The sequence below is a fragment of the Nyctibius grandis genome, chromosome 6, assembly GCF_013368605.1.
Source record: "Nyctibius grandis isolate bNycGra1 chromosome 6, bNycGra1.pri, whole genome shotgun sequence".
NCBI classification, from domain to species: Eukaryota; Metazoa; Chordata; class Aves; order Nyctibiiformes; family Nyctibiidae; genus Nyctibius; species Nyctibius grandis.
In genome coordinates, this window is record NC_090663.1 from 85873918 (window position 1) to 85886422 (window position 12505).

General features: G+C 49.8%; 1 protein-coding gene across 1 annotated transcript in view; it reads right to left on the reverse strand.

Moving 5' to 3' along the window:
• The window catches only part of FRAS1 (Fraser extracellular matrix complex subunit 1), a 147515-nt gene that overhangs the window by 12728 nt on the left and 122282 nt on the right, over window positions 1–12505 (reverse strand). The window contains exons 46-59 of the mRNA XM_068404195.1: window positions 12264–12383; window positions 11657–11836; window positions 9304–9428; window positions 8029–8169; window positions 6860–7087; window positions 6468–6581; window positions 5464–5614; window positions 4697–4856; window positions 4439–4601; window positions 3368–3614; window positions 2166–2510; window positions 1726–1886; window positions 1182–1329; window positions 408–613 (exon numbers count right to left, since the gene is read on the reverse strand). Coding sequence (XP_068260296.1) covers window positions 408–613; window positions 1182–1329; window positions 1726–1886; window positions 2166–2510; window positions 3368–3614; window positions 4439–4601; window positions 4697–4856; window positions 5464–5614; window positions 6468–6581; window positions 6860–7087; window positions 8029–8169; window positions 9304–9428; window positions 11657–11836; window positions 12264–12383 — 2489 coding nt within the window. The remainder of the gene's footprint in view (window positions 1–407; window positions 614–1181; window positions 1330–1725; window positions 1887–2165; window positions 2511–3367; window positions 3615–4438; window positions 4602–4696; window positions 4857–5463; window positions 5615–6467; window positions 6582–6859; window positions 7088–8028; window positions 8170–9303; window positions 9429–11656; window positions 11837–12263; window positions 12384–12505) is intronic.

Consider the following 12505-nt stretch of genomic DNA (forward strand, 5'->3'; position numbering starts at 1 on the left):
ACTTAGAGGCCACACTGTACTTCACTACCTAGGGTTTAATGACCCAGTACTGTCAATCCTGGAAGACACACTTCTATTTTTAAGGCTGCTACTTCAGCGTGGACAAACCACACAGTTACATGATGAGACAGAGCAGTGAAGACACGTACTTCCACAAACTGACACTCCTGAGTCCTGCTGACACCGAGGATTTGCATTTCATGTTTCAACCAGTTCTATCAGGAAACAACCAACCCCGCCAGAGTTATGTCGTATTTCCAGGACCAGAAGAACTTGTGACTTGAAGCATCTATGAAACCTGTTTGGACAGCCTGTCAGCTCCCTCTGACAACGCAGAGTCGAGGAGGGGATCAGAACCTCTCCCATCAATGGCTTTTCGTTCTGCCTCGAAGTCAGGTTCAGCTCACCTTCTCTCCTTTCAAGAAAGTGATGCGAGACTCCTCTGCATTTCTTCTCTCTGCAAAGTCCTCCATGACCTCTGCTGTCTGGCTCTGGGTGTAGCACCTGACGGAGGACTCGTAGCTCAGGTCCCCGGTGCGGAAGATGGGGATGTGCAGAGTCCCCTCCTTCTCCTTCACCGTGTACGTATCCTTGGTGAACTGCATGCTTGGGACTGCAGGAGGTAATAACAAGAGTCAAGCAGCGTTGAAGCTCCACAGACAGACAGGAGCTAATCAGCTTGTTCCTTCCCTATCATGTTGGTGCTGTTGCAATGTGTGGGAGAAGAAGACAGGGCTGATGGTACAGGGAGGGTGTGAGAACTGATTATGGACTACTACCAAGCTACTTATACAGTGTGTGCTCTCCTTAGGCAAGCAAACACGAGAGACATGAAAACCCAAGAGGAAGTAAACATGCAGTGAGACTTTCTCACGTAGTAAGGGGGACTTGAGCTCACAGAAAGCACGAAACAAGGACTGAGCTCCGAGCAGAGGAGCCAAAGCGTGGCTGAACGTGAGGGAACACTAGAGGAAAATTTGTTCTGCACTTCTGAAGACTCCAAGCTCTTCTGGACAGTGAAGCATGGGAAGAAACAGGGCAGCCAAATGGAATGGGAGGATCCCAGGAAAACAGGTTAAGTCCAGCCTAGCAATAACCTACCTTGGAGTAGCCGCCTGCTGTGTGCAAGTGTTAAGGAAGAGGTGAGGATGGACTGGACAGAGCTGTCATGGATAACTCACCGTCTTGGAAGATGTCGTTAATGGCCACGATTGCTTGGAATGGCTTTGTCAGCTCAGCTCCGTGGGGTGAGCTGAGATAAACAACAAACGTCTCCAGCCCTTCTATCACCGGGTACTGAGCGTCGTCCAGGATTGTCAGAGTGCAGAACTAGAAGGAAAGCACAAGTCCTGCTCTTAGAGATGCAAAGCTCACATCCTTCCCAGCACTCCCATTTGGGTGTCTAATGTAAAGTCGTTATGTCAGGCCTTTTCTGAATTCATTAATGGAAACAATGTTCTAGATAAATCCAGCATATCATCTCAGAGAAGAGTCAGCCATCTTTATCCTGGCAGAGGTGGCCTGGCCGAGTCTTCTCTGGCTGGAGCGCTGATCAGATGTGAGTCTGTGCCTAGCAGATTCCTTAACAACTCTCAAGTGGCCCTGAGAGGATTTTCAAAACAGGCAAATGGCAAATATAGAGTATGCACATAGAGAAGTGTCACCAGCCAGAGCAGGCTCCTCAGGACTCAAAGTGGCTCCTCAGGACTCAAAGTGGCTCCTCACCTCCTCTGTCTTGCCTGGCCTGAACTCTATTTTTCTGGAGCTGGGGACATAATCGATTCCCGGGCTGGCAGAAGGAGGGTCTGACGTCCGAGTGGCACACCACACCGAGGTGGGGGTTGAGAGATCAGGTCCCTGTCGGAGGACTGGAATCTCAATGTTTCCTGCATCGCCAGTTGCACAGGAGAGAGAATCAAGATGAGAAAGCAGCCACATACCACAAAACCACTCCTTCCCCTTCCGCGTGCCCTTCTCCCTTCACCACTGCTCTTGCAGAGAACAACCCCAGCCTTCCCCACAGGGGCAGAGGGAAGAACAGAAACCTTTGCAAAGCTATTACAATTCTGCTGTGCCCAAAATCGCTCCTTCTGATACCTCTTCCCGGTGAAAGCACCCCAAAACGGTGTGGAGCAGCCCTGGGAGAGCCCCCCGCTACTCTTCACCTGCAGCCTCACTGATGGTGAAGGTCGCATTCCCCAGGAACACCGTGGAGGCGTCGTTGGGACCACGGATGAAGACGGTGGCCGAAGCCCGGCCGCCGATGCGTGCGTTATCCGAGGCATCGGCCAGCACGATCTCAAACTCCTCCTCTTCTTCGTATTCGCTGTCGTCGATCAGCGTGACGTCGCAGGGCATCGTGGTGACGCCCGGACCAAACACAACGCGGCTGTCATCCGCCAGCCCCCGGGACTTGAAGTCAGAGCCAGATTCCAGCATGTACAGGCTGCTCCCCTTGGCTGATCTGGGGACGGTGTAGCAGAGGGCAGACACGGTGCTGCTGGTATCCCCTGAGACACAACATTAAAAAAAAACTCTATGGAAATACTTTTAGTCTATTTGGTGGAGACACCATTCACTTAAATAATAAAGCAGCATTCAGAAAAGAGGGTGAGGAGTGAAAAAGAACACAATCCCTGCTCCTAAACGTGCATAAAAGGTGGCTTAGGTCTGATTCCAGGCGTACTCTTGGTTACTATGATCAGGAAGCGGGTGGCACTTGGCTGTTAAAGAACATACAGGACAGTGAGAGGGTGCACATAAAACACAGTATCTAGATCACAGAAAAGCAGCAAATAAATGCAAGGGTTTGCTCGTGCTCGGAGGAGAAATGGATCCACAAGTAAGGAGCTTTAACTGCATCGGTGGATCTTACAGCAGAGCTGGGAAAGATTAAAAAGCCATCTGTCCTGCGTTGTTGCTTGTCATTGCCTCTTCTCCCAGGCAACTAGCAGTAGGTCAAGAGGACACAGCCTCAAGCTTGGCCAGTGGAGGTTCAGGTTGGACATTAGGAAGCATTTCTTCTCAGAAAGGTCATTAGACATTGGAAGGGGCTGCCCAGGGAGGTGGTGGAGTCACCATCTCTGGAGGGGTTTAAGAAAAGCCTGGACATGGCACTTAGTGCCCTGGTCTAGTTGACATGGTGGTGTCAGGGCAATGGTTGGACTTGATGATCCCAGAGGGCTCTTCCAACCTCATTGATTCTGTGATTCTCTGATTTCAGTCACACCACAAAGCTACTTCGAAAAAATCACAGAATCACCCCAAAAATCATAAAGAAGCAAACCCCAAGGAACACCACTTATTTTGGGGGTCACTGTTATTTGCCTGCCAACAGGAAGAAGTCGTTCTGCCCACCTCGACCCACCTTTCCTTTCAACAGGAGCAGAGAGAAAACCAGCGCTCTCGCTGACGTGGTACGTCTTCCTGTCGAACTGCAGGGTGGGCTCGTCCTCTGTGTCGGTGATGGTGACGGTGGCCCGGGTGATGTTCCCCAGCAGAGCGTAGGCCGGCATGCTGAGCTCCACAGTGAAGCTCTCCGTGCTCTCAAAGACCTTGTCATCGTTAATGATGATGGTGCAAGCCTTGGTGTCCTCCTGCTCCTCAAACTGCACCTGGAAGGCAGCGAGTGGCCTGCTCTCTTTAGACTGGGGTCTGAAACTTTCTGTCCTTCCTGCCTTACCCTTGCCTGAGAAGAGGAGGCTCAGAGGTGACCTTAGTGCAGTCTACAACTACCTGAAGGGAGGTTGTAGTGAAGTGGGAGTCGGCCTCTTCTCCCAGGCAACTAGCGATAGGACAAGAGGACACAGCCTCAAGCTTGGCCAGGGGAGGGTCAGGTTGGCCATTAGGAAGCATTTCTTCTCAGCAAGGGTCATTAGCCATTGGAAGGGGCTGCCCAGGGAGGTGGTGGAGTCACCATCTCTGGAGGGGTTTAAGAAAAGCCTGGACATGGCACTTAGTGCCCTGGTCTAGTTGCCATGGTGGTGTCAGGGCAATGGTTGGACTCGATCCCAGAGGGCTCTTCCAACCTGGTTGATTCCGTGATTCTGTGAGTCACGTACCCTGTGCACGGGCAGCATCAGGCACCGACCTTAACCAAGGATAAATTGCTAGTGGAGGTCAAAGGCGGCAGCAAATGCAGTGCGTAGGCCCCCACCCCTTCTGATCTCAGTCATGGTTTTGGCCTTTTGGGTCATTAGGAATGATATTCCTACTCAGGCAAGCCTGTAACACGTGTGGTCTGTCAAAACACCGCTGCAAAGCCTATCTGCCACCATAAAATAATGATTAAAAAAGAGACTCTCTTCTGAAAGCAAATAAACCACAAATTTTCAGAAAGGAAATAGTCTCCTGTGTGATTTTATCAGTTTTTATCATTTCTTTCATCCAGGCTCGATGGCATGGTCAGCCCTTCCCTTTCCCCCTGTCCCCAACCTACCTGCCCTGTGTACTCCACGTAGTCCTGCTCTCCTGGCTGCGAGCCGGAGCTGGAGGTGGCCGTCCCCTGCTCCGTGTGGCACAGGACAATCGCGTACTGGTTGAGGTTACCAACCCGCCTCACGGTGACGCTCACGGAGCCTGCGCTCTCTCTCACGTTGTAGCTGGAAACGTATCAAGCGGATACAGAGCTCAACCTGCCTCCCTGCAGAGAAGACCCCATCTGTCAGAGGAGTCCTGTAAACCCCACGCCATTTACCTGGTGTGTGTAAAGCTGAGGAGAGACCACTGGACATGGAAGATGTTGCCACTGACCACATTGGGTTTGCTGTCCTTCACTAGGAACTGAAAGCTGTCCATGGTCTCCTGAACCTTCTCCTCATGCATCACGTACCGAATGAGGCCTTGGTTCACATCCTCTGCCGGGAGGAGACATCCAATGAGCCAACCCAGAAACTCAGAGGCAGTTTATAGATGAGCAGTGTGGAGACACGCATCCGCCTGGCCACAGGGATCAGGTTCTCCACTCGCCCTTTATGCTGCAGCAGCTTTTCTAACTTCTTTGGCCTTACCTGGGGTAGAAGCAAGCCTACAAGCTGTGACAAGACATTCCCATTCCTAGTCTTTATCCATAATGGCTCATACTTAAAATAAGTTCAATTTAAAGTAGCTTTGATGAAATGCAAGAAATACAAACTCGTTTGGGCAGCACATGTTTCAGCTCTGTTCTACAAGCTGGCATGTCCTACCAGGGCTCCTTCTCACTGCTCAGATGGTTCAGGCTCTCTGACCTTCTGCAGTATAACACTGTCTGGAGAGCCTGGGTGTGCTGCAGCACACATGTTGACATCTACAAGGAATTATGGGGTTTCTGCAATTGAGAGCAAAACTCAATTCTTATTTTTGACACACCTTTGAGATTTGCCCCTTGTCTACTTCCCTCCCACCTTGCTTCCCCCCCAAACTACCTTGACAAACTGAAGCAGCTGAAGGAGAAAAGCAATAGCACACAACCCAACTCCATACCCTGCGTAAAGGTGGTCACAGTTGTCCCTGGTTTCAGCTTGTTCTCCACATAACCATTTCTGGGACCGCTTGTTACCTCATAGATCAGCTGTTGGTCATCTGTGTCGGGATCTGTCGTCAGTAATTCCTTCTTAGTGATTAGATTGGTTGCCTGGATTAAAGCCAAACCAAGGGAGTGAAACTCTGGAGATCCAGCAGTGCAAGTGTTATTAATGACTGTTCATCCCAAAAGCCCAACCATCCCTCTGTCCAACAGTGCTCCCTGAGGGAAAAGCTGGGGGATGTCCCTGAACAGACAGATGCCCCACAAGGTGTCTGACAGCACAGGAAGGATTCAAATTCTGCCTCACATCTGGCTTGTTTAATAAAAAAACACCATTGTGTCTCAAGAAAAGCAAATTCAGAACAAGCTGGGGCTAAAAGTCATGACAAATCTTTTGGTTTCACCCAGAAACCACTGCTCCATGAACTGGGCTGATGCCCAGGTGAGGCTCAGCTTTGCAAAAAACATTTGCCAACAGCCTCAAGGTGAAGGATTCACTCAGGACAGTTCATGCTGCTCTAGTGAGCCTGCACTAGTCCTCTTCCAAATGACCTCACACGGATGTGCCTCAGTTCCGTCACATTTTGCTTTCTCTTTAAAAAGAAAACACCTTTAACAGCTGGATAAAGAGACCTGACCTGCCTGAGGCTGCAGGAGGGCTTGTTCTGAATCAGGAATTTGAGCTGAGATAGCCACTTCTTAATACAATTTCTTACTACAGTGTCTCCCAACCCTTTTTCCTGGGAAGAACTAAAGCATTTCTTTGCAGTTACTGCTGGGTCCTCAAAAACAAGCACGAGAGCTTTGTGGGGTTTTGTTTGGACTTCAGCAAAACAAAGGCATGGCACGGCAAGAAATCCTTACACCACGTTTCTTTGAAAGACATATATCCCTACCGTGAAGCTCCTTCTCCTGGAACAGCCTGAGAAACAACCTAAGCTCAGCCCAGGTAGGCAGCTACCTTGCCATCCATGTACTCCAGCCACTGCAACCCCAGGTTGGTGACGACCCTGGGTGTCCCATCATCCACAGAGAGAACGTCCACTCGGAAGCGCTGCGGTGCTGCTGTCACAACCTGACAGAAGTTCAGAGAGACGGCTGTTACTTTGGGAGTCAGAGCCTCATCCACCTTATCACCAGCTCTGTTCCCTTCAGCTCTGTTGGGATCAAGGTCCTGGGGTGAGTTTGCACACATGAAGGCTGGTACACCAGGGAAGAAGGCAAATGGCATCACATAATTGAGAATATTTATCTTCAGAGGAGTGCCAGCAGCTAAGTCTCCCCTTCCCCGCCAGGAGGTAGCTTTCTATCAGCTACAGAAGGTCTCCCTCACATCCCTTCTCCTCCCCTTACCTTCTTCCCCTCATCCTCCATAATGAAGAATTGGTTGGTCCCATCAGACACGGTGAAAGTGAAGCGATCCTTCAGCGAGTTGCTACCATCGTGGCTGTAGCTGATGCGGTTCTGGTAGATGTCATCCATCGTGAAGGTGGTGGCTTGGTGGTAACGCTGCCCGTCGCTGGTGCGCTCGATCAGGCCGTGCCGGGGGGGCTGCACGACTGTGAACGTGATGGACTCAGCCTGCACCAAGGAGAGAGAGTGGCAAAGCTGATGACATGACCCCAGGACCAGGACAGGCATGGCCTTCCAGCTCAAGATGCCTGGAGAGGGACTCTATGCCCAGACAGCTTTCCTAGCACAGTGTTTCCAACCAGGGGCTGAAACGCAGCACTGCACACTGCATTGATTCACCCTGAGCCCTGCCCTGTCTTCATCCCTCTCCCAAGGTGGCCATCTACAAAACAACCCCAATCAGGGAGAGCCAGGCTAGACATATCCCACCAAACTGTTGGTTCGGCTGGTCTGAGATGGCTCCTGCCCTTGTGACGACTCCCTGGACACAAGAGCAGTCCCCCATTCTGCAGCCACTCTAAGCAACGTGCCCCTTGTCACTTCTCCTGGGGTGGAGACAGCAGTAACCTTTGGGGCAGGATCTTTGGCTCAGGGCAGTGACAGGCAGTCAGCAGCTCTCTTGCTGCAGGGAAACTGCTGCGCAGTGAGGTAGAGCCAGCATGAGACCGCTTAGCCTCCGGCCAGACACAGGAGGAGGAAGAGAAAATGTCATTTTCATCTGTGCTAGGCATAAACTCAGTGTCAAGGCTAGGCACAAGCTCAGTTCAAATCCACGCTGTCCAGAGAGAAGGTGGGACAGGGCAAGGATTAGCTCTGATCACAACTTCTAAACGTTTTCCACGCAGGTTTGTTGCTTGTGTGTCTAGGAGACATCCCAGATGAAGCATTCCCCAAGCCAGGGCTCTGCTTTGCTCACTCATTCATCTGTTTAGATACAAAGTGGGCCTCCCACAAGCTCTTTGTTTGATGTTGTGATCAGACAGGGTGTGCTCACAGGGCGGGATGACACTTGCTATCATCTCTCCCTTTGAACACAAGCCCATTTTCCTGATAGCCCAGATGTGCAGCAGAAGAGGGGAGGGAGGAGGCAAGGGGGAGTCCTGCCTTACCTCTGTGTCAGCATCGGTGGCTTTAAGCTCAAACTCTCTGATGGGTTTTCTCACCCCTTCCTGAACTGTCATGCCAAGGCTTTGCACTACAGGCAGGGAGTCATCCACGGGGTTTATGGTGATGTCAAACGTCTGGCTCACCTGGAACAGGAGGAAAAGCCTCTCTTGATGAATTCAGTCTGCCAAGAGTGCAACTCCACTGAAACAGTAAAGCTTTAAGGAGATTATGGTGACACAGAGTTTGGGTCACTTCATTTTGGCCTTGTCTAGTGAATAAATGTGAGCTTCTAAGCTCAGATCTCGAGAATGTGTCCAGTTCTGGGCCCTGCACTTCAAGAGAGATGTTGAGGTGTTGGAGCGAGTGCAGAGGAGGGCGACCAAGCTGGGGAAGGGTCTGGAGGGTCTGACCTACGAGGAACGGCTGAGGGAGCTGGGGGTGTTTAGCCTGGAGAAGAGGAGGCTCAGAGGTGACCTTAGTGCAGTCTACAACTACCTGAAGGGAGGTTGTAGTGGAGGGGGAGTCGGCCTCTTCTCCCAGGCAACTAGCGATAGGACAAGAGGACACAGCCTCAAGCTTGGCCAGGGGAGGTTCAGGTTGGACAGTAGGAAGCATTTCTTCTCAGCAAGGGTCATTAGCCATTGGAAGGGGCTGCCCAGGGAGGTGGTGGAGTCACCATCTCTGGAGGGGTTTAAGAAAAGCCTGGACATGGCACTTAGTGCCATGGTCTAGTTGCCATGGTGGTGTCAGGGCAATGGTTGGACTCGATGATCCCAGAGGTCTCATCCAACCTGGTTGATTCTGTGATTCTATCCCTCCTCACTAACTTATTCTCCCTCCTTCTGTGATATTTATGGACATCCACTTTTCCCTCCCTCCCTCATTCTACTTTGTCCCTCTCCCTCTACTCGCAGCTATGATTTTTCTCTTCCAGAAAGTAGGAAGGAGACATTTCTCAAGGGTCTAACTGTGCTTCTGGGTATGGCGTCAGTGCACTGGATCAAAGCTGAGCTCCAGGAGCAATGGGTAAGCAGATGAAAACTAGATACTGAAATCTTGGTAAACCATCCTTGTGAGGCTACATCGTAGGCAGCTCCCCCCTACCTTCAGGGGGCTCGCTCCCTTCCCTGTGGGACCTAAGATCTCCCACAGGAGGGGAAGTAAGAGCACCCACCGCTGCCAAACGACAAGCACACAAGAGAAAAACGGACTCCCATCCCATCCTACAGAATCAACAGCCTGCTCTGACTCGGGTAAAAAACCATGCTGGGACTGACCTCGTTCGTTCCATCAGACACCGAGAAGGTGAACGCATCCGTGTGCTTTTCAGTGTCACTGGTGTGGACGTACCGGATGCTGCGAGAGGCCAAGTCTGCCTGGCTGAAGGAACTAATTCTTACCCCTAGAAAAAGAAAAATAGGGGAAAATGTGCAATAGAAAGAGGAAGGCAGGTAAAAATATAGAGAGCTGGGCTTATCTAGCCATAAGCACTCGGTCTTGGCTTGTTCTGCTCCAGTTGAAAGGGTCATTAGCCATTGGAAGGGGCTGCCCAGGGAGGTGGTGGAGTCACCATCTCTGGAGGGGTTTAAGAAAAGCCTGGACATGGCACTTAGTGCCATGGTCTAGTTGCCATGGTGGTGTCAGGGCAATGGTTGGACTCGATGATCCCAGAGGGCTCTTCCAACCTGGTTGATTCTGTGATCACTGAGTACGAGCAGAAGGTTTCCTGGCCTCACAGCAGTTTTCAAAAATGCCTTCAAAGTCTCTGCTCTCTTTTCCCCTCCTTGTACCCCTGCATTTAGACCAGACTAAGCCCCAGTTTCACCACTGACTCACAGTGACATCTTTACAGGTCATCAGGTGTGACACAGACACAGAGAGGCACCCGACAAGCATTTCAAAAAGCTCTTGAGCCTTTAAGTCTCACTGCTGCTTTCGATGGTTTTACTGCTCTTAACAACAACAAAAACCCTGACAAAAAGTTTTTCACCACTTTATCCTGCTAAATGGCTACTGACAAGAACTGGCCACGCTACAAAAGATACCAGGATCTGATACAAATAAATGAGCCCAAACTGGATGATTAGCCAAGGTTTCCTCAGAGCTCATTAGCTTTAATGCTTTGTGTTCTCTTTTGAACACTCCAGCACTCTCTCCTTAGGTTTAGGTCATTTAAATCATGAGAGCAACTGTTTCACAGTGTGTGCCTCACTCTCTCTATCATTCTGAGTCCATCACAGACATGAAAAAGCACAGAAATCTGAATCACCCCATTTTAAAATAACAGGAGGAATAAAATCCTTCATCCAGGTCTCCAAAATACAAGATTCCCTGTTTAGTTTTGCAACTTAGACAAAAATATGGCAAGTTTTAAGTTGTCTCTCAGCAGGGGGGTTTGCTTATTATATCTTTCATTCAGTATTCCTACCCTTTGCCAGAGGACACCTTACACTGTGAGAAGATGAGGCAAACCACACACTGAAACTGAGCTGTACAGGGACTGTCTGCACCTTGAAAACACACAGCAGATATTTCCACTTCAATCTAAGAAGAAATATAATCATAGATGAGTATAACCTAACTCAGAGGAGGATATTATATGTCAGCACAGATTTAGACTAATTCATTAAATTGGTTGTTTAATCCTTCCTAGGCTGAGATAAGCATCAAAGAGTTAATAAACCATTAAAAGACCTTGGGCCTGGCAAGGGAAATAGAGATTAATTTTTTCTTCACCTAAAGGGTTGTCAGGCATTGGCACAGGCTGCCCAGGGCAGTGGTGGAGTCACCATCCCGGGAGGGATTTAAAAGCCGTGTAGATGTGGTGCTGAGGGACATGGGTTAGTGGTGGGCTTGGCAGTGCTGGGTTAAGGGTTGGACTCGATGATCTTAAAGGTCCTTTCCAACCAAAATGATTCTATCAGAGAGGGGTAGGACGCTCATACGTCAGCGGGCATGGAAGGCAACTCTCAAATTCAGATCACATTTGCAGGTAATTATTTTCTGAGTTTCACAGGACTGACCAATCCCTCCTCCCCGAACTACCAGGATTCCTCATACAGCACATCCACCACAACGGAGCTTCCTTTTAAACTAACTCAGCAGTTAGTTCCCCTCCTCTCTCCAAAGCACAGCTGGGGAAAGAGGCTGGTGTTTGGGGATCAAGGGACAGACTGGCCAAGAGAGCGACTGAAAGCAAGTCATCTGTTCACGGAGGTGGGCTCTATCACCATGGACATTAGGGGATGGATTCTTTTGGGTGTTGTACTATATGTGGTCACAGAAAAGGCTGAAGGTTTGCCTGTCGTGAGATGTAACAATAGGTCCTGAAAGAGGAGATTCACACAGCAGCAAGCTGGCCTGATCTGCCAAGTCCACTAGGCAAGGTCACCATGGGGCATAAACCCACCCAGAGGCTGAATAAATCCTCATCGGTGGTTATCAGGCTGTCTTGCCTCCACTCACCCTATTCCCAACTCTCTGAGCTAATGAACATTTGATTTCTAACAGGAATCATAATTCTGTGCTGCTGCCTCCAAGCACACTGTTCCTGCAGTGAAACTTTAGGGCTCAAAAGCCGTCCAGTGCTTTGGTGCTAGGAGCACCCAACCGAGTAAAACCCCTGCTAACCTGGGGAGGCTGCGTGCTCCAGATGTCCCAGCTGTGGCTGCTTGGTGAGCTTGTACTGCAGCTGGGTTGTCTCACTGTCCTGGTCAGTGGCAGAGAGCTGGAGGGTTGTGATGGTCTTTGCCGAGTTCTCATCCAAGACCAGCCCTTTGTTAGCAATGATGGAGGGGGGAAATCTGTCCTCTGAAAGGGTGAAAGACAAAGCTGAGTTAGGAGACAGACACTCTCCTTTCCCTGGTGTTATTCAAATCGGGTGCTTGTGCTCAAGCAAAAGACAACACACACACAAACACCTCCCAGACTGGTAATTCCAAAACAGGTACTCTGGGCTTCAGCATTAATCGAGGGGACAGTAACTTTACAACATCTTAAAGACAATCTAGACAGTATGAAAATATTAAGGGGAATTTTTCTTTTTCAGAAGCCAAAGAACTAATCCTTACATCCACGAACACTCCCCATGCCCCACATTTCAAAGGCCTTTGAATTAACAGTGAATAAAAACTGCATCTCAAGAATCACATCTTAACTTGCAGTACACATGGGATGGGAATCTATGAAGACCTCAGCTCTGCAGCAAAGAAAACACAACTTCAGCACTATCTTTTACCTAATACACCAATATGAAAAACCTGGTCCGTCAGTTTGTTGCCATCTGCATCGATCACATCAAAGGTGAAGGCGAAATTTCCACCAGGATCCCCTCTCTTGTGACTGTACACCACTTGTCCTGGAGGGAGCAACAGGAGAAAAGAGGGGGTTTATTACAGGCTGCATCATTTAATTCTTGGTTTGGAACCAGGCTGGCACTATAAGCTGAGGGACTTGGGCCTTGCCAGAGCTCCTGGATTC